The 22,127-nt window shown below is 45.9% G+C and overlaps 1 protein-coding gene across 1 annotated transcript; it reads right to left on the bottom strand.

Annotated features, from left to right (window-relative positions):
- Nucleotides 1-1,408: 1,408 nt before the first annotated feature.
- On the bottom strand, nt 1,409-20,209 carry NUF2 (NUF2 component of NDC80 kinetochore complex). The gene is made up of 14 exons (XM_033094005.1): nt 20,074-20,209; nt 16,911-17,053; nt 15,692-15,766; nt 14,779-14,855; nt 14,240-14,301; nt 12,204-12,301; nt 10,993-11,066; nt 9,709-9,805; nt 8,887-8,949; nt 7,485-7,622; nt 5,423-5,563; nt 4,351-4,526; nt 3,359-3,494; nt 1,409-2,918 (listed from the first exon to the last, which is right to left on the bottom strand). The coding sequence occupies exons 2-14, from the start codon at nt 17,031-17,033 to the stop codon at nt 2,784-2,786; spliced, it is 1,395 nt and encodes a 464-aa protein (XP_032949896.1). The 5' UTR covers nt 17,034-17,053; nt 20,074-20,209; the 3' UTR covers nt 1,409-2,783.
- Between the last annotated feature and the right edge of the window lie 1,918 nt (nt 20,210-22,127).

The following is a 22,127-nucleotide window of genomic DNA, read 5'->3' as shown; positions in this document are numbered from 1 at the left end:
GGGAGGGCGTTTGGGGACATCACCCAGTTACTATCTGAACGGATGTAGAGGAGGTGGTGGCAGAACAGGGCAAGGGGATGCGTCCTTCTCTAGCGCGGGTCCCAGGGCACTCAGTGATGCTCGCTAGCACGTTTGTTTTGATCATATCTGAATCGAATCGGTTTCCCTTGCAATCCTGTATTTATTTCATGCATGAGAAACATGATAATGAGTGTCCTGAGGATTCACTGGAATGCCCAAGGGTCCCAAACATCCACTGGCTGTTGGATACGCGAGTGTGAAATTCAGGAGATATGGTAACTTAGTTAAATGTACACAGGGGATATTTAATTCCAGATCAAAGCCATGGGTGTAGGTAGAAGTGTTCGAGGAGAACGCAAGTTGAGTGTCAAGGGCAGAAGCCTGGGGAACAAACACTTCAGGCTGAACACAGAAGGTGACCTCATGGGAAAACACTGGAGATGGCGAGTGAAGGGAACAAGTCTGGTGTCACTGTGACAAAGGGAGAAGTATTGGGCAGGCAGGATGTCAGGAGATGCAGATCCAAGTGTCCCGGGGATTTTGTAACTAGTGACGTCTCGGTGACCTTAAGAAGTTCAGTGCACAAGCACAGCTGAGGTGACAGTGGGAATGACACAAGTTCACACATGAACAGGTATTCAGAACTTGGGTTGTGAAAAAGAGCAGTAGCTCAAGGTGGAGATAGGTGCAGGGGGGCTAAATATTGTCAAAGATGTTTATACTTGTTATCTGGCCTCATAAACAGGCCTTTCTATGTGTTAAAATTTTATTTTGAAAGGGGCCAGGAGTGATAAGATAGTATTTCTGACAAAACAGGTTTCCTTTGCAATCTCAATTAGTGGAAACACATCACGTCCTTGGGTCTGCCGATTTAATACTATGACGGCAACATCCCCACAGTGATCTGTAGATTCAACGGCATCCATCAGAATCCAAGCTGCCTTTTCTGTTCTCACCCCCAACTCCCTCCCCTTTAGCAACAATCAGCTTGTTCCCTGCATCTTTGAGTGTTCATTCATTCATTTTTGTTTTTTTCAGGTTCCACATGTGAAATCATATGGTTTTTTTCTCTGACTTAATACTTAGCCTCATATCCTCTAGGTCCATCCATGTTGTAACAAATGGTAAGACTTCCTTCTTTTTTGTGGCAGAATAATATTCTACTGTGTATATGTACCACTTCTTTATCCACTTGACTATCAGTATGCACTTAGGTTGCTTCCAAATCTTCGCTATTGTAAATAATGCTGCAGTGAACACAGGGGTGCATATATATTTTCAGACTAGTGTTTTGGATTTCTTTGGATAAATACTCAGAAGCAGAATCGCTGGGTCGTAAGGTAGTTTCATCTTTAATTTTTTGAGGCACCTCCATACTGTTTCTCATAGTGGCTGCACCAATTTTCAACCCCACCAACAGAGCACCAAGGTTCCCTTTCTCCACATCCTCGCCACGTTTGTTGATTTATTGGTGATGCCATTCCGACAGAGGAGGTGATACCACATTGTGGTTTTTGGACGCATTTCCCTGATTAGTGATGTTGAGCATCTTTTCATGTGTGTTGCCCCATCTGTGTCCTCTTTGGAGAAATGTCTATTCAGGTCTGCTGCACATTTTTTAATTGGATTGTTTTTGGTGTTGACTTCTCTGAGTTCCTTATATACTTTAGATATTAACCCCTTATGGGATGTATCATTGGCAAGTATTGTCCCATTCACTAGGCTGTTTTTCCTTTTGATGGTTTCCTGTACTGTGCAGGAACGTTTTAGTTTGATGTGGTCCCCTTTTTGTGGCCCTTGCCCGAGACCTAGCCAAAAAGAGAGCGCTAAGAGTGTTGCCCGAGTTCACTGCCTCTGTTGTCTTCTAGGAGTGTTATGGTTTCAGATCTAACATGTATGTCTTTAATCCACTTTGGGTTTATTCTTGTGTGTGGAGTAAGAACGGGGTCCAGTTTTCCCAGCACCACTTATCGAAAAGGCTGTCTTTACTCCACAGTGTATCTTTTTGTCTCCTTCGCCACAGATCAACTGACCATGTTAAGTGAGGATTTATTTCTGGGCTATTTTGTTCCATTGATCTGTTTGTGTTTTTATGCCAGTACCATATTTTGATTATTATAGCTTTGTTAATTAGGGAATGTGATACTTTGTTCTTAAACTTTCTTTAGCTATTTGGGGTCTTTTGTGGTTCTGTATAAATGTTAGGATTCGTTCTAATTCTGAAAAGAGTTAGTATTTGAAAAGAATTGGTATTTGAAAAGGGATTGCACTGAATCTGTATATTATGTTCGGCAGTAAGGGCAGTTTAATGATATTCATCTTTCCTATCCACGAGCAAGGTACATCCTTCCATTCATCTGTGTCTTCTTCAGTTCCTTCACGGTCTTAGTTTTCAGAGTACAGGTCTTTTACCTCCTTGGTTAAATTTATTCCTAGGTATTTGATGTTTTGATGCAATTGTAAATGGGATTTTCTTAATTTCGCCTTCTGCTCGTTATTGGTACATAGAAACAATAGATCTTTGTGCCACTACATACAAAAAGGGGCGGGTCAGTCAGGAACAGCCACACACCTTTATCAGTTAGTAAAGCTCTACAGGAAATGTGCTACCTTACAGAATCACAATTATGAGTATAGAAAAGTGGTCAGGCTTACATTATGCAGTACTGCTGATGCTTCCACTAACTTCACTTTGTTTCCACTAACTTCCAACAAAAGTAACACATGGAAGAGCTATTTACACAGACACGTCCTCGTGCTACTCAGGTCGGCAATCTGAGCATCCTCTTCTTCAACTCCCCCATCTTCCCTTCCAGCTCAGCACTGCCCTCCTCAGTCGCCTTTTCAATGCCTTCGTGGTATTTCTCCAAAGCACCTTTCAAGTTCAGAAATATTTCCTAAGTGGAAAATGAAACAGAATAAGAATTATCCCATGCAACCACCGACACTAAACTGAGTTACAAGAATTCCTACAGCCTCACTCAGATTCAGTACTTTGAAGCCTAAACTGTCTTATGTGTGCACACCCGTACACGTGGGCCCACTCTTACTAAAACTCATCCTGTAAGCTGTACACACATCAAAGCCTGCTCCTTCGAGAACGCAGGGACATGTAACAGTGGCCTGGGTTCCAAGACTTAAGAACATACTTGGAATTAGCAAGAAGTGGTCTAGAGGACTGGAGGATGAGCTAATGCCTTAGTCAACTGAGCAGGAGGTTCTATGAGCAATGACTTTTCGTAGAAACCTATATGGATAAGCTAAGAATTAAGAAAAAAATGAAAGCAGAAGCATTTTTAGACTGTATACATTTTCTTCTCATTCATTTCGCGCTCACCTGGGACTTCAGCTTCTCCCTCTCAGTGGTGTCTTTTAGTTGTTGAATTGCAAATTTAACTTTCTGGATTTCTTGATTAATTGTGGTTATACGTTCATAGACAGCACCTCTTTTTTCTTGAACTTTATTGCAATCTCTACAGGAAAACACAGACGGCCAAGTTATAATTCCTTTTAAGCATCTAAAAGGGCAAACACTTAACTCTAATTTTGAGTCCAAAGTGATCACGTGTATTTGTTTGACAAACCTAAGACTCTTCTCAGGGTATAGAAGCCAGCAGATGAAGACCCCAGGGCAGGGCTCTGCTCGTGTCAAGCGTCCAGTGGGCGCTTTCGCCCAGAGCGACCATTTCAATGGGCGGGAGTATCAATGCCTGGAGTGCACGCTTGGGCACCGCCGGTGGCCCATGGCCTGTGGCCCAGAGCGACTTCCCTGCAAGGCTATTTGGCCGCAAATCTGACCTCCTCCGGTTCTGCCCTTCTGCTCCATCCGCAGGAGGAAGAGAAAAGGAAACCTTCAGATGGCCCCTCATGCGCCTCGAGAGGCTGAAATGATGCCATCTCAGACATATTTGGGGCATTTACTATTCTAAAGCCACATTCTTTAAGTGACGGCGCAAGGACTCCACCCAGGACACGCCGCCATTCTGGCTGACGACGACGCTCAGCAGTCTGGTTCTTCGCTGAGCACACGACTTCTCAGAACATGGACCTGCCATGTACTACCAGGCGGCTCGCGCACGCGACCCCAGCACCCGTCACCATGTGCACTGAAGTGGCAGCAGGCAGAGCCTCTGCGGGGTCGCATAGGGCACGGCTGTGCCCTCTGGGGAGGACAGACTGGTACCTGGACGGCCTACGTTAGATGCGGCTCTAAGAGCCACGAGCGCCTGGACATGCACACCTGTCTCGCCCTGGACGGTTTGGAACCTTGGGGGAAATGCTTTGATTTTCCCTCTTTCCCAGCACAGTAAGCGGAAGAGAAGGCCATACTCAAGCATGGTGCGCTTGTACTGCTCCGCGTCCTCATGCTTCTTGTTCATTCTGAACTGTGTGGTGGCAAGTCTGTCCTTCTTCACACTCGTCAGTCTCCGCAGGGAATGTTCTTCAGCCTTCAGCTTCTTCAGCTCTGACTCGCCGCTCTCAATCTGGTCCTCCAAGGTCAGGCTCTGGAATGTATGAGAAGCCCGTTAAGTCAATACAACCAGTAGGACTTACACAGATGAGCGGTTGTTTTCTAGAATGAGCCACAAGAAAATACAATTTTAACATGAGATCAAGTTGTTAAAGCCTGAACCCAGCAGAAGAATGCAGACTGAAGAAAGGCAACCAGAAGGCCCTGGGACAGTGAGAAAGGACGACACCCAGACGGGTTTTCATCACGTCATTTTATCAGCAAGGGCTGGAACGGAGATGCGTGAAGACATCAGCCAGGGGCCTAAGGGGAGCGGGGGCTGAGCTGAGGTAGCAGGAGCCGAGACAGGGGCGCGACGACCAGCGCTGGGGCTCCGCCTTGTCTGGTCACTTGACGGCAGGTAAGGGCGTGTAGCTGGGCAATCTCCCCTTCTCACCCCTACTGCCCTCAGACGCACCAGTAGTGCGTCTGGATCGGGATGATAAAGTTACGAAGTGAGAAGGACTCTCAGGTTTCTAGCCTGAGAATTCACACTGCTGTCACGCTCCCCCTTTCAGCAGGACAGTCCCAACTTTTAGTCTCTTTGGATCCCAGGTCCAGTGTTGGGCAGTCGGTGGGGGCTCATGCTTAGTCATTAGGGGAACATTTCCAACTGTTAGGACCCAGAACAACTTTAAAATGCCACTGCTTTCTTCCAAAACATACAGGGTAATATGCTGTGTTAATTTATCATTCCTTTCATCTTAAGGTGAAAATAGGTCTTCTCACTACTGTGTTGAAAAGAAGTGTTTATTTCTCAGCATACATTTTACATCTGTTATACTGCAGAACGATCCTGCTTTTCTTTAGGGAAACAGTAAGGAAAGGAAAGCACACGCACGGCACTGGGCTAAACAGTTACACACCAGACACAGCATCCCCCACACGCACCTCCTTTAAGATGCTGGCCAGTTTATCCCTGTTGTCTGCGAGGTCCTGTATTTTCTTCTGATACAACTGCACTTCCAGCTGACAGGAAGGCAGGCCGTCCAGCGAGTCTCGGTAGAGTTCATACTTTTCCATCACTTCTTGCTTTGAGAGGGAAAAAAACAAAGAAACCACTTTGACATTCTCCTTATGGCACGGCCATCAGGTCAGTGTTTGCTCTTCACTCATTTCTGCCCTCACACTGCACGCTTAGGAGCCGAGAACAATTCCGTTTCCAGATCAGTAACAAAGCCCTGTTACTGACAAATGTTTAGCACATAATAGTTATGCTTCTTCATTGCCAAAAAAGCTTGAACAGAAGAAAACTGCCACAATTTTACTAAGTCACTCATGAAGTACCTTCCGAAGGTCATTCATGAGGATTTGAAAAGACTCCTTTTCTGCCAGTACAAAGCATTCCGATTACCCCGGCAACCGTGTTCCCAATGATCGTCTTAGTCATCTGTGTAGTAACGAGCCCTAGAGCTCCTTTTTAAAGTCGAATTCCTCTTCTAAAATTAGAAAACGAACAGTTTAGCACGACCGCTGGGACAACCAAGGCTTTCTTTTCCCACTAGACCCCCCCCACCTTCCAACCAGTTGGGTTATGTCCGCAGTAAAACGCCTGCCCATCTCACTGCCCAGTTTCCTGCTGTCTTTCTTCTACAGATTTGTCCGCACTCCTTGCACACCGTGGACAGAACCACGACCTGTCATGCACTCAGATATGTTCCACGGCTGCACTTTTCCCTATAGCTTTCGGGTTTCCAGTCTTAATTGTAAAAAATCTCTCCCAGTCCAAGGTTACACAAATGTTTTCCTAAAATTTCTGAAATTCTTCAATTTTCGTATGAAAATTTTTGATCCAGTTAGAATTTATTTTTGTAAGTGGTGCAAGGTGTAGACCCAGCTTCATTTCTTCTAGATAAACAACCAATTGAACCAGAACTGTTTGCTAATAAACCAGTCTTTTCTCACAAGTACTCAGATCCTCGTGGGGCCCTGGTTTCTGTCCTGGAGACCTGCCTAGAACCGTATGTTAATTCTTAATCATCAGAAATTACCTGGAAAACAACTTCAGAGATGAACTACTTAAGCTAGTTAATAGCTTAAAAGACCATGTGTCATACAGGATGCTGACTTGCCCACCCACTTCTACTTCTGTCCCACCCTGCCCCAACCCATCTCCACGGTAACCACAAGCTTTCAGCATAAATCATACTGTGATCCGACACCCCCTTTGAACTGGTCCCTGGAGTGCCTGCCCTTGCTCTGAAGGTCAAATCCAGCACCTACCTATTTCCCCATCACCTCAGGCCACTGTCCTTCCACATCACGCTGTTCCTACAACATTCCTTCCTCCCCAGGACCTCAGAGAATTAATACGTGCTGCTCTCTGCCGTCCACGGCCCTCCAGGTACCAGCCGGCGCCGGGACGGACGGCCTCTGTGCAGCCCGCTCCCATCAGCAGCAGTTTCCACTTCCTTCCCGTGACCACCGAGTCCCACGGTACTAAACAGGTACCCTCAGTACATCATATCTAAGCACTCTATACTTTTTGTTTGTTTCTCCTTTTGGTGCAATTTTAAAAAACAGACTATTTTTTAGAGCAATTTCACTCACAGCAAATCTGAACAGAAGGCACAGATACACTTCCTGCCCCTACACGTGCAGACCCTGTACTTTTTCAGAATACCTACTAAAATATGTAATGGCATAATTTATTCTAAAATCGTTGAACACCTTTCTCCCTTAAAATAAAGGTCCTAAGTCTTAGAGGACAGGGTATTTCTGCTCTCATCACCCAGGGCCGAGCCTCAGAGCAGGGCTGCATATCTGAACGGGTGTCTTTAGATTCTGCGTCTTTCCCTGAACCCACTTTAGGGAAGAGCTACATGTTAGAGACGAGGGCGAAATGCTCTAGGGGAAGAGAAGTGTAGGTAATGTGGAAATCAGGAAATTAACACATGACTAAACAAGACTCACTAAACAGAAAGAATAGCACTGAGATAAAAAGGAAACTCACCCTGGAATTCTTAAGCTTCTGGACTGTATCTTTCATTTTTTCTTTGTAATTCTTTAGCTTCTCTGGAGAATCCACAATTTTCGTTTTCAAACTCTCCTGTGATTCTTTCAGAAAAACCACTGACAATTTTATTTCATTCTGTTGAGAAAACATTTTTATACGTGAGATATAAAAATGGAATTGATTTTGCATTGCAATAATGGAAAAGAACAAAGAGGTCGGGGCCCAATTTGTGGTGTTGGGGAGAACACTGAATGATGACCACCTCTCCCCGATGGCTCATGTCTCCAGGCCCAAGGCTGAGCTCCTCAGGCTGACATTCCAGGTCGTCCCTGCAGTAACTCTCCCGCTCCTTTCCAGTGTCACCTTCCACCAGTGTCCTACTACACCCTGCAATCTGGTAACACTAGTCTTGTGTTAGGACAATGACATGTGACCTCCATACTGTTTCCCATGGCGGCTGCACCAGTCTGCATTCCCGCCAGCAGCGTGTGAGGGTTCCTTTTTCTCCACAGCCTCTCCAACACTTGTTATTACTGGCCTTGTTGAGGATGATGATTCTAACAGGTAGTATCTCATTGGGTTTTGATTTGCATTTCCCTAATACCTTGTTTCCTCAAAAACAAGGCCCGGTCTTATATTAAGGTTTGCTCCAGAAGACGCTTATGTTCAGGGGATGTCATCCTAAAAAATCATGCTAGGGCTGATTTTACAGTTAGGTCTTATTTTTGGGAAACCCTGGTAGATAGTGAAGTTGAACATCTTTTCATACATATACATCTGTTGGCTGTTTGCATATCTTCTTGGGAGAAGTGTCTGTTCTAGTCCTCTGCCCACATTTTAATGGGATTGTTTGTTTTTGTTGTTGTTGAGTTGTACGAGTTCTTGATATATTTTGGATACTAGCCCCTTATTAGAGGTGTTGTTTGCAAATACCTTCTCCCATTCGGTTGGTTGCCTCTTTATTTTGTTGATGGTTTCTTTTGCTGTGCAGAAGCTTTTTAGTTTGATATAGCCCCATTCATTTTTGTTTGTACTTCCCTTGTCTTTAAGGTCAAATTCACAAAATCCTCTTTGAACCCAAGGTCCATAAGTTTAGTAGTACCTGTGGTTTCTTCTACACAGTTATTGTTTCATATCTTATGTTTAGGTCTTTGATCCATTTTGAATTAATTTTGGTATATGGTGACAGAAAGCAGTATATTTCTGTGTTTCAGTATTCTTTTTTTTTTTTTTTTTTTTTTACAACAATAGTCATCTAGTACTTTTAAATTGAAAAATGTTAGTTCCCTTTTAAGGGAAAAAAGATATGGGAGAAATATTTCACTACATTTAACAGTTAAAATACCCATCCACACAAACATTGAAACCTTAAATGCTAGTTAAATGAAAAGATGCTTACCAAATGCTTGGTTTTCTCTAAAATATCAGATTTCTTCTGGGCATTTTTGTCTTGCAGCAATACCTAAAGAAAAAAGCAAACTGTTTTATAATGATTCAAAACAGAGCTCAATGTAGCCACTGAACGCCTTCTCGTAAAATAAGGGAAGAGAAGGAATCGCACCCCCTCACGACGGCCCAGCCAAGACAAAGATATAGCAGTTCCTTTGATAAGGAGCTAAACCCCGTAAGGGCCTCAGTATGTGAGTCTTGACCCCTCAGCAGCGCTTTGACAGAATGCTTTTCTTTCTCCTTCTTCACGATTTCCAACTTGGACGCATGCGCCTACGGGGCACTGCACAAAGTCACACCTTTGAATCAGATCGACAAGACATTCTCGATTCCTGTTCCACAAGGATTTCACGTAATACTTGCTTTTGATCCCAGCAAATGACAAACCTCAGGTTCACAGACACAAAAGGAAGGTGGAGAGTTCACTCAAGCAGCGTGAGACAGACACACCAAATATCAGCTTTTTCCCTTGAAAACTTAAAATACCCGGAAGCACCTGGGGTTTGCTGCAGAGCCTTGGGGCCCCAGTGCAGTGTGGAAACCACAGGATTGGAATTAGGCAAATCCTAACAAATTCTAGTCTACAGGACTCTGACAACACAAATCCGTAATAGCAGTTTGACGTGGGTGATGGAAGCACTTGTGCCTCGTAAGGGGCACCGTGGGTCCAGCAGTACAGCCAGTTTCCTCACTTGCTGAACATGTGTGCTCCTACCCCCTACGCAGGTACAAAAACACTCTCTTCAGTGGCAAGGCGCCTAATAACAAATACCGTTTTTTGGCGAAAGTCTTGATTCAGCAGTTGCTGCAGCTCCTGGATTTCGTCTGAAAGCTGCTTGAACTCCGCCTGCTCTTCCACTGGAACAGAACTGAACAGAGCAGGGGGTCACAACCACACAGCCAGTGCCCAGCTCTGAAAGGCCGTTCAAGTCAGCCCTCTAATAACCTGAACAGAAACCCATCCTTTCACGTTTCTCAGCTGTCACCTGTCCACGACGGCCCCTTCAATCCGACGCCTGGGCGCTGCTCCAGAGGAAACACGGATGGGGCCTGGGGCTTCCCGTCACCCTTGCTAATAGGGCCTCCCGGCGTCCGCCCCCAGCCAGAAGCTGGCACAGCCCTCCTGGTCAGCATCAGCGCGGGCCCTCACACCTCGCCCCGCAGCGCCGTGCGTCGGCCCCCACCCCCCACAGGTGTCTGAGTCCCCGTCTCTCCCAGCAGCACTTGCGCATGCTCAGACTTGTCCACAGGAAGGTTCTCAGCGCTAGGTTTTGAAATGGTATATGGAAGTCGTTCTCATTTTCAATTCCCTGCCTGCCAGTGGGTTTAACCATTTGAGCACTTTTAATTAGCCTTTTGCATTTATTCCTGTGACTCTCATCTGTAGCCTCTGCCCATTTTCTGTTACCTTTCTTCCTACCAGTCTGTGGTTCTTTGACTGTTAGGAATACCACACGGCTGGTATTAACGCTGGGCAGCACACCGCGCGTCGTTTGATGTGGTTAAGGCTAAACTGACCACGTTAGACTTTAACGTGGACCTGCCGTCTAGGCCCAGTCTTACCAGCTTACTGCTTGCTGTCTCTGTAGGCAGTTTACACAGCAGCAGGACAGAAAGCTCTCGCTCCAACTACACTCAAAGGCACCAACACGTTGGAACAATACCTTGTTCCAAACCAGTATATTTAAGGCAGGAATCATAACTCCTGAATGAGTCCTTTTCCTAGCTGACCTGAGTCAGAACAAGACAAGCCACTGAAGGAGTAAAAACTGTAACAGAATTAGCTGGGCTGGGGCTTAACATCAGTATTTCACATGCAACTTAAGAGTAGTTAGTGGCTTTGAGCATATCAAGCTAACACATTAACAGCAAACAGGGAGTAAAAGAATGTCTTATGGACTAAGAGTTAGAAAAAAGAAAACTAGGAAGGGAAACGTAAACAGTGCGATTCAGTGGGAACGACGAGCAGCCTCCCGGAAGCCGTGTGGACAGGAAGCTCCGCTCCCTCGGCCCTGCGCTCCTGAGGCTGACTGCCTTTATGTGCAAATCTACTTACTCGAGTCTCTCCAGTTTCATCAGTGCCTCCTGGTGTGCGGCATTTAACTGCTGCATTTTGTCCATAGAAGATTTCTATGAAAGCAATTTTAGTAACTCCAGATTAGTGCATGTCAACACAAGCAGTGACATGTTTGAAAAATGACCTACTAGTAGACTGCAAAATGCTTGCTCACTATAACTGTCACCATCAGAAATAAACTTAAGATGGAATCGGGAGTTCTGTCCTTATTCCACACATGGTGTTGGGTTGCTACCAGTCAGGCGCCATGCGAAGTGCCGGAATGACACCAGGACACTTCCAGATGCTGGACAAAGCAGCTCAGTCTCTTTGAAGCGTCAGATACATGAATATCCAGCAACCACACAGCTTGTTACTGTGCTGAAATCACAGCGCCCAACCCCATGTGCATAATGGCTGGGAGGAGGTCACAGGGCTTCGTAGAAATGACAGATGTCTGAGCTGCGTTTTACAAATGAGGAGGAACTAGTCAAGTCAGGTTGTGTGTGCGTGCGTGAGTGGGCACATACGTGTGTCGGCTTTGGAGAGTGTGTGATGTGTAGGAAGTAGGAAGTATAAGCTTAGCATGATCTGTGCCAGTGTTGATCTATACAGTTCAGTGTGGCTGGGGCTGAAGTTCTGATTGGCCTCTCTCTGGTGTTTTTCTAAGAGTATGTACCCCAAATCCGAGGACAGATGGGAACACATCACAGGTGACCCAGAATCTTTCCAAATTCTCTAACCTGTTGATGAAATGAGTTTATCACTTAAAAGGATTTACTTGGACTGACTCTTATAATGCAATGCTAGGCAAGCATGATAAACGAGACAAAACACCCACGTAGGCCATTACTGAGAAAGCAAAATAAATCTCATGCGTCCATTATTTAAAGAACACTACGCTATTAAATGTCAAAGAAAAAAATGTGGATTTATCACTCTGCTCTTCCATTTCTTAATATAGGAAAAGAAGCCTCAGCTACAAGATTAAAACAGGAAACCCAGCCTCTCCCTAATGTTACCAAATAGCAGAGAAAAATCTCATTCTGAGATTGCTTTCCAATAACTAAAATCTGCAACTTCATGTAAATATAAAAATTTGATTGTACAACAATTAGTTATCTGTGACAACCATTTCAAAAGCGATTAGTAGTTCATCAGCGACGTTACTGGTCTGGTACTCGTATGTGACCCGAACATATGAACCTTACATATTGCCACACAAACTCCATGTATGTCTCACGGCACGCTTCCCTGAAGTGGATGAAGTTGATGATTCCACTCAAAAACCGACTGGTCCGTTTGGCTTCTAAAATAGAAAGCAAGACTCCGTAAATAAATCTTTGAAACAACGTAAGAATGAAAACTCATCCTCCCTCACCGTATACTCAATTGAGAGGCTATAGAATAAAGCTGTGTGTATGCTATAATAAACCAAAGTGCAGGAAATTTGTTATAACTTAAAGATCAAGATTATCTTTGCATTAAAAAAAAACAAAAAACATTTTGGCCATGAAAAAGTAACAGGAACCAGATTTACTCTCCCATCGTAAACAACTAGAAAACCAGACAAAATCTATGAGGCAACAAATTTTAGACACTGCACAACAGGCAATCTAGGACAGCAATCCCCGAGAGAAACAAACGAGCTGAATGAACCCCATCAATGCAGCAGTCCACGTTACTTGGAATTTTCAGGCTGTACCCCACGGGGAGGGACACAATCAGAACTCAGAGGTGTTGCTGAGTCACAAAGCTAGAGTTTAGACTTTGGAGAGACCAAAACAACTAGATTTTAAATTGGTCTCTCCAAACAAAACTCCATCTTCCTGACTGGCCTTTATTAATATAATCTGTAGACATATTTCTATTTGTTCAAGAAGGTAAAGTATCAGCATTTTAGGGGAAAAAAGTTTTAAAGACCCAAATAAACTTTTACAATTTAAAAATAAAATATCTGAAATGAAAACTACATCAGATGGGATTAACGGCAGATCAGACCTACAGATGAAAGGAGTGGTGAACTGAAGACAGCAATCAAAGATGTCCAAAATGAAGGCCGGAGCAAAAATGGACAGAGCCCTTACAAGCTGGGACGTGAAGCAGCATAACAAACGTGTGACAGGAATAATTTGGAAACCACATGCAACAAGAAAAAGAAAAATCCTTGACTTTTCTCTTATATATATGAAAACTTAAGCATTAAACAATAAAAGTTAAAACTATAATATGGTTAAAGTAAAATATAGGAGTACTCTTAGCAATTTTGAGGCCAAGATTTCTTCATAGGACACAAAAAAATGATTTTATGAATTATAAAATTTAAAAATTGATCAGTTATAATCTTCAATACTGAAACACATTTTGCTCTTCAAAAGACACTGTTGTGAGACTGAAATGGCAAGTAACAGAATGATTGAAAAGACCCACATGACGTGATAAACATTGGTTTCTAAAATATCTGAAGAAGTCTCACAACTAACTTTAAGTAAAAAATAGGCAAATGATTCAGACCCATCACCAGAGAAGGTATGTGGACAGCAGAAAAGCATATGAAAACACACTCATGGTTATTAAGTCCTCAGGGAAATGCAAATGAAACCATGAGCTACAGTATAGCTGGGGATGTGCCTAAAATTCAACCTACAGCTCCGACTCCAGGGCCGGTGTGGCAGTGCAGCCCCTAGGCACAGCCCTTGGCCGTTTCTTACAGAGGTCAGCATGCTCACCACATGCCCCGGCACTCCTCCTCGTGGCATTCACTCAGAGGAATGAAAACCTAAGTCCACAGACATCCGTATGCTCATGCGCACAGCGGTTTGTGCACAATGGCCAAATCCTGGAAACAATTCCAAATGTCTACCACTGGTCAGCGACAAGCAAATTTCTGTACGTACAACAGAATGCCGCTCTGGAATTCTAAGTACTCAAAAACTGAGTACTCAGCAGCATTTATTAACACCGAACGTGAGTGAGTTGCACAAGCATCGTGCTGAGTTAAAGAAGCCAGACACGAGACTCCAGGCTGTAGGATTCTATTTACTGAAATCCTGTAAGAGTCAGAATACTGTGGCCATAGACAGCAGACTGGTGGTTTCAGGAATGAGCAGCGGCCCAAGGAAGTCAAGTGCAAGGGCCCTGGGGAACTCGGGGGGCCATGGAAATGGTCTACACGCGATCGTGGCTGTGGTATATAACTGCCTATGTTGGTAAGGTTCCCTGAAGACGGTGCTAGAACCCCACTTACTTGGGTACAGAATATCAGCAGTCTCAAAGTCGTTCACCCGGCAGATGGGAAGGAACGAGTTCCTGCAGATGAAGGAGACAGGACAGAGAACAAGTGCTGAAATCACACGCCAAGACACGGCGTATGAGTGTCTTTCTTTCAAAGACGTGGATGTATCGCTCAGTGTCAGAGGACCAGGCTGGAAGTCTGCACGACCCCACAGCACTGAAGTCAGCTGTCTCTGACATCACACACGTGCTCGGGCGATACCAAGGTACAGTTACAGATTCTAGTAAACATCGCACACTCCTGGAGGTACTGGACTCCTAGAGAATGCAGAACCCCCCGAGTTTAGATTCGCAGCACCATAAAACTTCTAGGAAAATGCCCCAGGTGGAGGCAGTTATGTTCGCTGAAAGTCTGTAGTTTCAAATACATACCGGATGGAATGGGGAGGAAGGAAGATGGTAGGAATCCCTTCCCAAAGGGATCACGTCATTAAGAAATCTTAACATAGTGCAGATATGAATTAGACTAAGAAAATAAACGACTCTACTCACAGATGGATAAACAAATTGCTGACTGGTAAGAAGCCTTCCATTAAATGTGGATACATGACGTCTGAGTTCACTGGCATCTAAACGGAGTAAGTGACAAAATCGAAATTACACCATTAACTAGTCAAAATTAGAAACATCTTCAATTTCAAGGAACCTCAATCACAGAATAAGATCAAATGATACTAGCTCATTATCGTTACAGTGAAAACACTTAAACAACCCAGAACCGAGCCCGAGACGAGAGCTGTCGTGCCCATGAGCGATGCTAGGCCCACAGTGGGCGCTCAGCAAAGATTCCTTAAATGAAGGGACCCGTGAAGGGACAGTGGTTACCAGGTACGAGCTGCACTCAGCCTCTCACGGCTGCTCGTAAGCCTGGAACAACCCAGGGCAGAGTGCTCTCCTTGTTTTACAGACAAAGAAACGGAGCCTTAGCGAGCTTTCGTGGGAAGTGGCACAGCTGTGACTGTACACGGCCTGCTGTGACACTGCTGAGACCTATAGCCGTTCAGCCAGTGCGTCCACACAATGCTCCTGACGAGCGCAGCAGCAAGATGAGAGAAAGGTCTTCCCACCGGAAACACCTAAGCTGCGCTCAGCTTAGTGCCCTGTGCAGCTGTGTGCGGCCTCAGTCACATCCTGCCTTCTGCCTGGAGCCCCCTGGGAACAGCCTCTGTGAAGACTGCGTTCTCAGTCTGAACACAAGCCTGTACATCTGTGAATAACTGCATAACATCAATACTTGTGTCATTCAGGTCTCACGGTAGCGTTTGTCTAACTAAAGCTCTCAATATAAGCCATTAGCATGCCTGAGATTCCTTAGTTTTGCACAAGACTTTGACTTTGGTAAAAATAAAGGACTTCCTATGGCGGAAAGCTGAGGACGGAATCGGCAGGAGGACGCAGCACCCACCATGTAGAAATGCTCCAGGCGGGTCCCGTACACCATCTGCAAGGTCCTCAAGTAGATCACATGCAGGACTTCAGGCTGCAAGAGAAGAAGGTGGGGGACACACGGCACGACTCCAGAGCGGTCACTGTCCAATCTTATACTTGACGCGCAAAGAGGAGTGACAAAATCATGCTATTTCCCTTGAAACGTTTCCTAATTTTTCTGAACTTTACGCACCTTATATGCTCACCAGTTTGCTCACAGCTCATTAGTGGTCATTACGAGGGGCTGCTGAAGCTGACACGGGGTGAGAGCGAGAAACCCACTTCCAGTCCAGGCGCCCGCCCACTCCAGGCCGGGCCAGGGAGTCTTTGCAAACAGGTTATCGTGTGTGACAAAATAATGGTATTTTTCTTTAAAAACAGGACTGTGGAGAGCGTGTTTGATACCTTAGAGCTTAAGGTCTCCTTAGATGTTCGAGGTAAGGGAACACTGTGAGCGGAGATAAATTTAATAGGTAGTGTGGACCTTGAAACATTTTGTCTTTAGATCAGCATTTCCTAAATGCCGACCTGTAGAAGTTGTTCTGATCCAGGTACAAGTTCATTTATTCAAGGTTATTCCTTCCATGTTAAAGGAGGGACATCGAAACCGAGAAGTCGAGCTCTGGTCACTGAACCAGACTTCATCATGTTATCACTGCAACACCAACCCAGGAAACTGGAAGGAGACCTTGGCATTTTGTGTGATTCATAAGTAGTTCATCTTCACATTTAACAACTCCACATACAAAGAAGAATGTCTGTCAAAACAAGCCAATCCCCACTGCGGGCAAAGTGCAAGAAAACTACCCCGCGAGCTTCCAGGGGACGGTTCCTGGGAGCTTGCTCTCCACAGGTGTGAACCACGTGGGGTCATCCCGTCAGCCCTGCCCGTGAGTGGGACCCTTGGACCGCCACTCCGATACTAACCAGTAACTTAACACATTTGGCGATCACTGGGGCTTAGAAGCTTTTTTTTGAAGAAAATGGCCACATTAAAGAACTGGACTCCTACTGGGAAGCCAGACGTCTCTCCACCTTGTAGTCTGAAATCATACCCGATGAGATTGTCTCGGGCTAAAACGAGCAGCTGCAGCGGACAGTTAGTTGGGTGTCTGCCCTTCTCCACTCACCGGAGACCTAGCACTTTCGTTTGTTTTCAAACATAACCATCTACACACAAACACAACACATCTTACCTTTGGATTAGGATAAAGGTCATTCTTGGAGAGGTTTTTACCATCGGCCCCTGTTAAGATTTTGTTTCGAATATGAGTCACAATCTCAGCAACATTATATCTGGGGAAAGACAGAGTTTCCATCTTGGGAGTCTCCAGCTTGTCTGAAGGAAGAAAGACAAAGGTCAGGACACACCGCCGGCATCAATGCCTGGAAGCCGCTCACCACGGGGAGAGAATTCATAAGCCAAGGCCGAGGCAGGCTCAGGAGTGTCAGCTCGCATCAAACATCCCAGTAAGGAGCACAAAGTGACAGAACTAATATACAGCGCCTGAAATAACGTTTATGCTGAGTTAACGCAGTCATTTGCTAAGCGTCCAAATGCTGTTCTCTTTCACGTGAGAAACGGGACTTCGGTTGAACAGATGAGAACCATGTTTTGCTTCTTTAAATTTGGGGGGCACAGATTTAACAACATCCATCCTGAGAGTTAATCCTCAAAGTAAGACATATAGGCAACACTGTCAGCAGAATCAATATAGAAACAATAGCAACGTGGGGTAGATGACAAAATTCCCCTGCTATTATTATACAACATTGTCCTCAGTGGACACATAGTGAGATAGCCAGTAAGGCTTATGGTGCAAGTAGGAAGAGAAATGAAACCTAGAGGAAAAACGAAATACTGTACTTTTTCCAGCCACCCCCAGAATTCCGATCACCAGAGAGAAAAACAAAACAACAAAAACCACTTCCCCTAATGTCCTCAGATACGGAGCTAGGCCCACCTGTGTCCCCCTGGGGCTTAGTCCTCGTAGTTTTGCCCCCCAGGGATCTGGCAATGGTGGGAGACGTTTTTAGTTATCAGGACAGGAGTGGGGTGCTACAGGATCTAATAGGTGGACGCCCAGCATTCTGGTTAACACCCTACAATACAAAGCACAGGACGCCCCCACAGCAAAGAATGATTTAGTCCAAAATGTCAGGAACACGGAGGTGAACACATCCTGCCCGGAGCCCGGCAATGAATTCCATCACCCCACCCGCCGTGGGGTGTGTACTCGGCTTTCATGCCCACAGAACTCGGGCACTCCCAGCAAGCGAAGACCTTCCCATGTCCCCTCTCTCAGGCTGTCCTAGCAGAATGGCACCAGAAACAGGAGGAGAAGCACCAGCAGAAGCCACTGCCGCGGCCACTCAGGTGACAAACAATACCCGTCCTGGCACCTATGAGGCCCCACTCTCTAGGAAAGCAGCATGATCCCAGAGACCAATGTGGACACGTGCAGCTCTGCAAACAAACTGAAGTCACCCATAATGCTGGAAAGCTATTTCTTTAGGCTCCTACTGTTCCTTAGGATATTGGGATTCAAAAGAACCTCTGACAAACGTAGGAAGCCATTCTACAAGGTGATTGACAAGTGACTTCCCAGTTCTGCTTGAACACCTGCAAACATCACAGAATTCACGAACTCCCAGACAACTCCGCTCCACCTTCGTACGGCTCAGATCATTCGGAAACTCCTCCCACTGTGCAGAGATCTGCTGGTTGTAACTTTGACCTGCTGGTCCCCTTCTGGCCAACACACCTACATAGGATGCATTCAGCCCTGTTTGCAAGTCTCCACTTTAACTGCAGAAAGCTGGCACATCTCTGCTCAGCCCCTCCTATGTAAGTGGGATTCAAACTGGCACCCCTTGTATGACATCGTTTTAGAAATGTTACCATTCTATCCACTTTCCTGTAAACAAACTATTTTGTCAATGTCTTCTTAAAATGTCATGCTCAAACTGAACACGATTGATGGTCCAGATGTGGTCTGCCTGGGACAGGATATTAACACAGCAGGCAGCGACCACCACAGAGCTGGTCTGTAGTGACAGACAGGTAATCAGCTAAAACCACCCCCGCCCCAACTTCAATGGGACCCGCTCATATCAAGCCACAACTTCTCCATGTTCTTCGTCTCTAAATACTTAAACCTGAAGCAAGGATTTGCATTTCCTACTATTGATTTTCATAATTTCAAGCTTTCGTTCTATAACCAGCATCTTTTTGAATCCAAATTTGGACACATCACATATTAGATGACCTTTTCGGTATAAATATGCATTCTATATTTTCGTCTGAAAATCGCTGATAAGAAGACTTGGCCAAAGAAAAACTGCAGAAAAAGTCACTTTTCTGAAACAAGGTCTCTCTGGACGGATGATCCCAGGAGAGCGAGCAGGAAGAAGAGCTTCGTCATCCTCACACCCCCTCCTCTGTCATGTCTGGCACACTCTGCTAGCAGATGAATCCTTATAAAACAGCGAAGCGTCATGTGACATCTTTACAAAAATACTTCAAACACCCCCCCCACACAGCATCACAATTTCTGCTTGGTTTCCACAACCTCCCACAATGTAACAGCCTGAAGAATTTTCTGTTCCAAGTGTCTCCTCCGAGCTGCTTTCTCAAAATTTTCAAAGTTTCCGTTTGCAGTCACCTCCCACACCCAATTTCTATCTTTGCTGTAATTTCAGGTCCAATTCACTCGTGGGGGGGCGCGGGGGGAGCCGCGGGGGGAGGCCTTCCTTCTACAGGAACAGCCCCTTCCCTCGCGCTTCATCCGTGTTGCAAGTGTTGCGTTTTTCCACAAATTACAGGCAAGACCCTCCACCAGCAGAAAGGGGGGGACTGGCTGCAGGCAGCGCGCGTGGACCCGGTGGCCTGGAGCCCCCCAGCAGGTGTGCCCGCACCGTGTGAGCTGCGACGGCATCACGAACGCACCCGGGCAGCGTCCAGACCAGCGGGCGGACGGCGTCGCGTGAGGCCACCGCCGCCCCCTCCCTCCCACTTAGGGTCACTGCGGTGCGTCCGCCCTGCGGGGCTGGCGTGGGCCTCGGCCACGCGGAGTCTGGGCGGCGGTGCGTGGGGAGGTGCCGAGCACCCGCCACCCGCGCTGCCCCGGACGGCGAAGTGCACACGCACACGCACACACACGCACACGCACACAGACACACACACACACGCACACACGCCGACACGGCAGCGGCTGCCCGCGCTCCCGCCGCGCCCACAGCGCCACGCGCTCCGCGGGGACCCCGCGCGGCCGGCTCTGGGGCCGCGATCCCCCCGCGGGCCGCACCCGCCCCCTCGCCGCTGCCCCCCCACGTCCCGCCGGGTCCGCCCGCGCTCACCGCCCGCGCCGGCGGCTCCAGGCGACGCCGAGACCTCCAAGCAGCCACAGGCAAAGCCGGACACGATCAGCGCCGACCGTTGTCACAATTTAAACCCGCCGCCTCCCCCAGAAGCCCCGCCCTTTCCGCCCACTTCCGGTAACGGCCGCGCGGCGGACCCGTTGGGCTCAAAAGGCTCGAGTGGCGCGGGAGGCGCCTGCTCCAAGAGGAACCTTTCTCGCGGCCTCGGCGTCCAGTCGGACCCGGAGTCCGCAGGAAGTGGGGCGCGGGGCTCCGGGACCGCATCCGGGGTTGGGGGTCAGCGGGGCTGCCCCCGGCTCTTGGAGCGCCTTGGGATGGGAGCAGTTAGTAGTTTCCCAGAGGAGGGCAACGGGTCCGGGTGCAAGGACGTTTCCTTTTGACTGTGTGTCCTTTCGTTCTTATGCTTTCTCCCCGTCTGCTTGTATTTGCTATGAAAAATTAAAAGGTGACAAAAAAGTGTTGGATTCAATTTGTGTGAACCGAGAACAGCGCTCCAAGTGTGGGCTGATGGGTGCAGAGCCAGATGCGAACGCTGTCGTTTGTGTCCACGTCACGTCGCTGCCTGGTTTACAGGTTGTGTGGTTCGGTTCACGCCTACAAATCAACAATAATATGTGTTATGAACGAAGCGTGGTGGCTGCGGGGAAATGATAATCACACGTGGTCAGGGCAGCAGACCGCTCTGAACCTGTCTTGTGAAGTTTAGATCAAACCTAAAGCACGAGTCACGGCTTTGTACCCGCCCAACATTTCCTATGAGAGGACACTCACCTGTGAGCTCACCTTGATCGTTTGCCAGCGTTACCGGTACCATCTAATATGCAGAACCCTTTATTCACAAGTGTTGGAATATCCTTTGCACATCTTACCTGTGCTTAATTAGGAATGGAGATAGATAAACATGTATAATACTTTAAAGTACTTAAATTAGTGTTTCAATATATAAGATATTTACACTGTGTAAAATATATTCATATAATATTTTGTATTTTATTTTAAAAAAAAGGTTGGGGCTGTAGATAAACTGACAACCCACTAATTTAAAATGGCCATTCCTGGTGACACTTTCTCATGCACAGCATACTCACTGGGTGGCGCTGTCGTACTAACGTTAACCTGTGGAAGTTTTATTTCATTTTCTTTTACACAAGTCAACAGAGTGATACCCAGGGAACACAATGTTCTAGGTGGAAAAATTGGATTTTAAATTTATTGGCTATAAAATACATGTTTAGAGTTTGGGCTTAAGAAGAAAAACAGCATTGGATTCACAGTAGCGGTCGGCTTCGTACTACCTCTTAATCCTTCCAGACCTGTTAACCTGCTTCATTCCTCAGCGTTGTTCACCTTCATTAGTGGATTTGAGAACTGAACTATAACTTGCAAGACTTTAAACAGTATCTTTGTTAAGGACCTAAACGGAATTTTTGGTTTGAAACCATAAAATGCATGTCTTTTGCTGACTTGTATAAGCTCTAAACTAGATCCAACAAAGCAAACATTTGGTGGGTTAGACTCTAACCCCTCCAGTATCCTCTCCCCAGCTTTCACATCAAATTATATTAACATAATTAGTAGAGAGAACCTTAGGAGTTACTTGCCCAAACAAATTGGATATTGATAAAAATATTTGTTTAACGTGACTTTTTTTTAATAAAATTTTTATGCTCTGGGTATTTCCAATAGTGGTATTATAATATCTTATGGGTGTTTCCAGTTATTCCAAGGAATTTAAGGAATTCTCAGGAAAAAATATCAATCTTTTAATGCACACTAATGTCAAAATTAATCATTTGTAATGTAAATTTTGAAAAGGGAATGTTTAAAAAATGAAACCAATAATAACAGTGTCACAAATCAGAAAACTCTGGGGATAACTAGCTTTTTTGTCACAGTTCCAGTCTCCTCTTATTATTCCTATGGATTCCTTTAGGCCGGGGCTTCTATTATCTAAGTAAATGTGGTGGGGATTCTACTTAATGAACCCTTGGAAGGAAATCACTTCTAAGTCCTCATCTTCTTCTCATAGCTCC

This window comes from Rhinolophus ferrumequinum, chromosome 22 (assembly GCF_004115265.2).
Source record: "Rhinolophus ferrumequinum isolate MPI-CBG mRhiFer1 chromosome 22, mRhiFer1_v1.p, whole genome shotgun sequence".
Taxonomy (NCBI): Eukaryota; Metazoa; Chordata; class Mammalia; order Chiroptera; family Rhinolophidae; genus Rhinolophus; species Rhinolophus ferrumequinum.
Note: the sequence above shows the minus strand (reverse complement) of the source record. Positions and strands in the feature narration are given on the sequence as shown.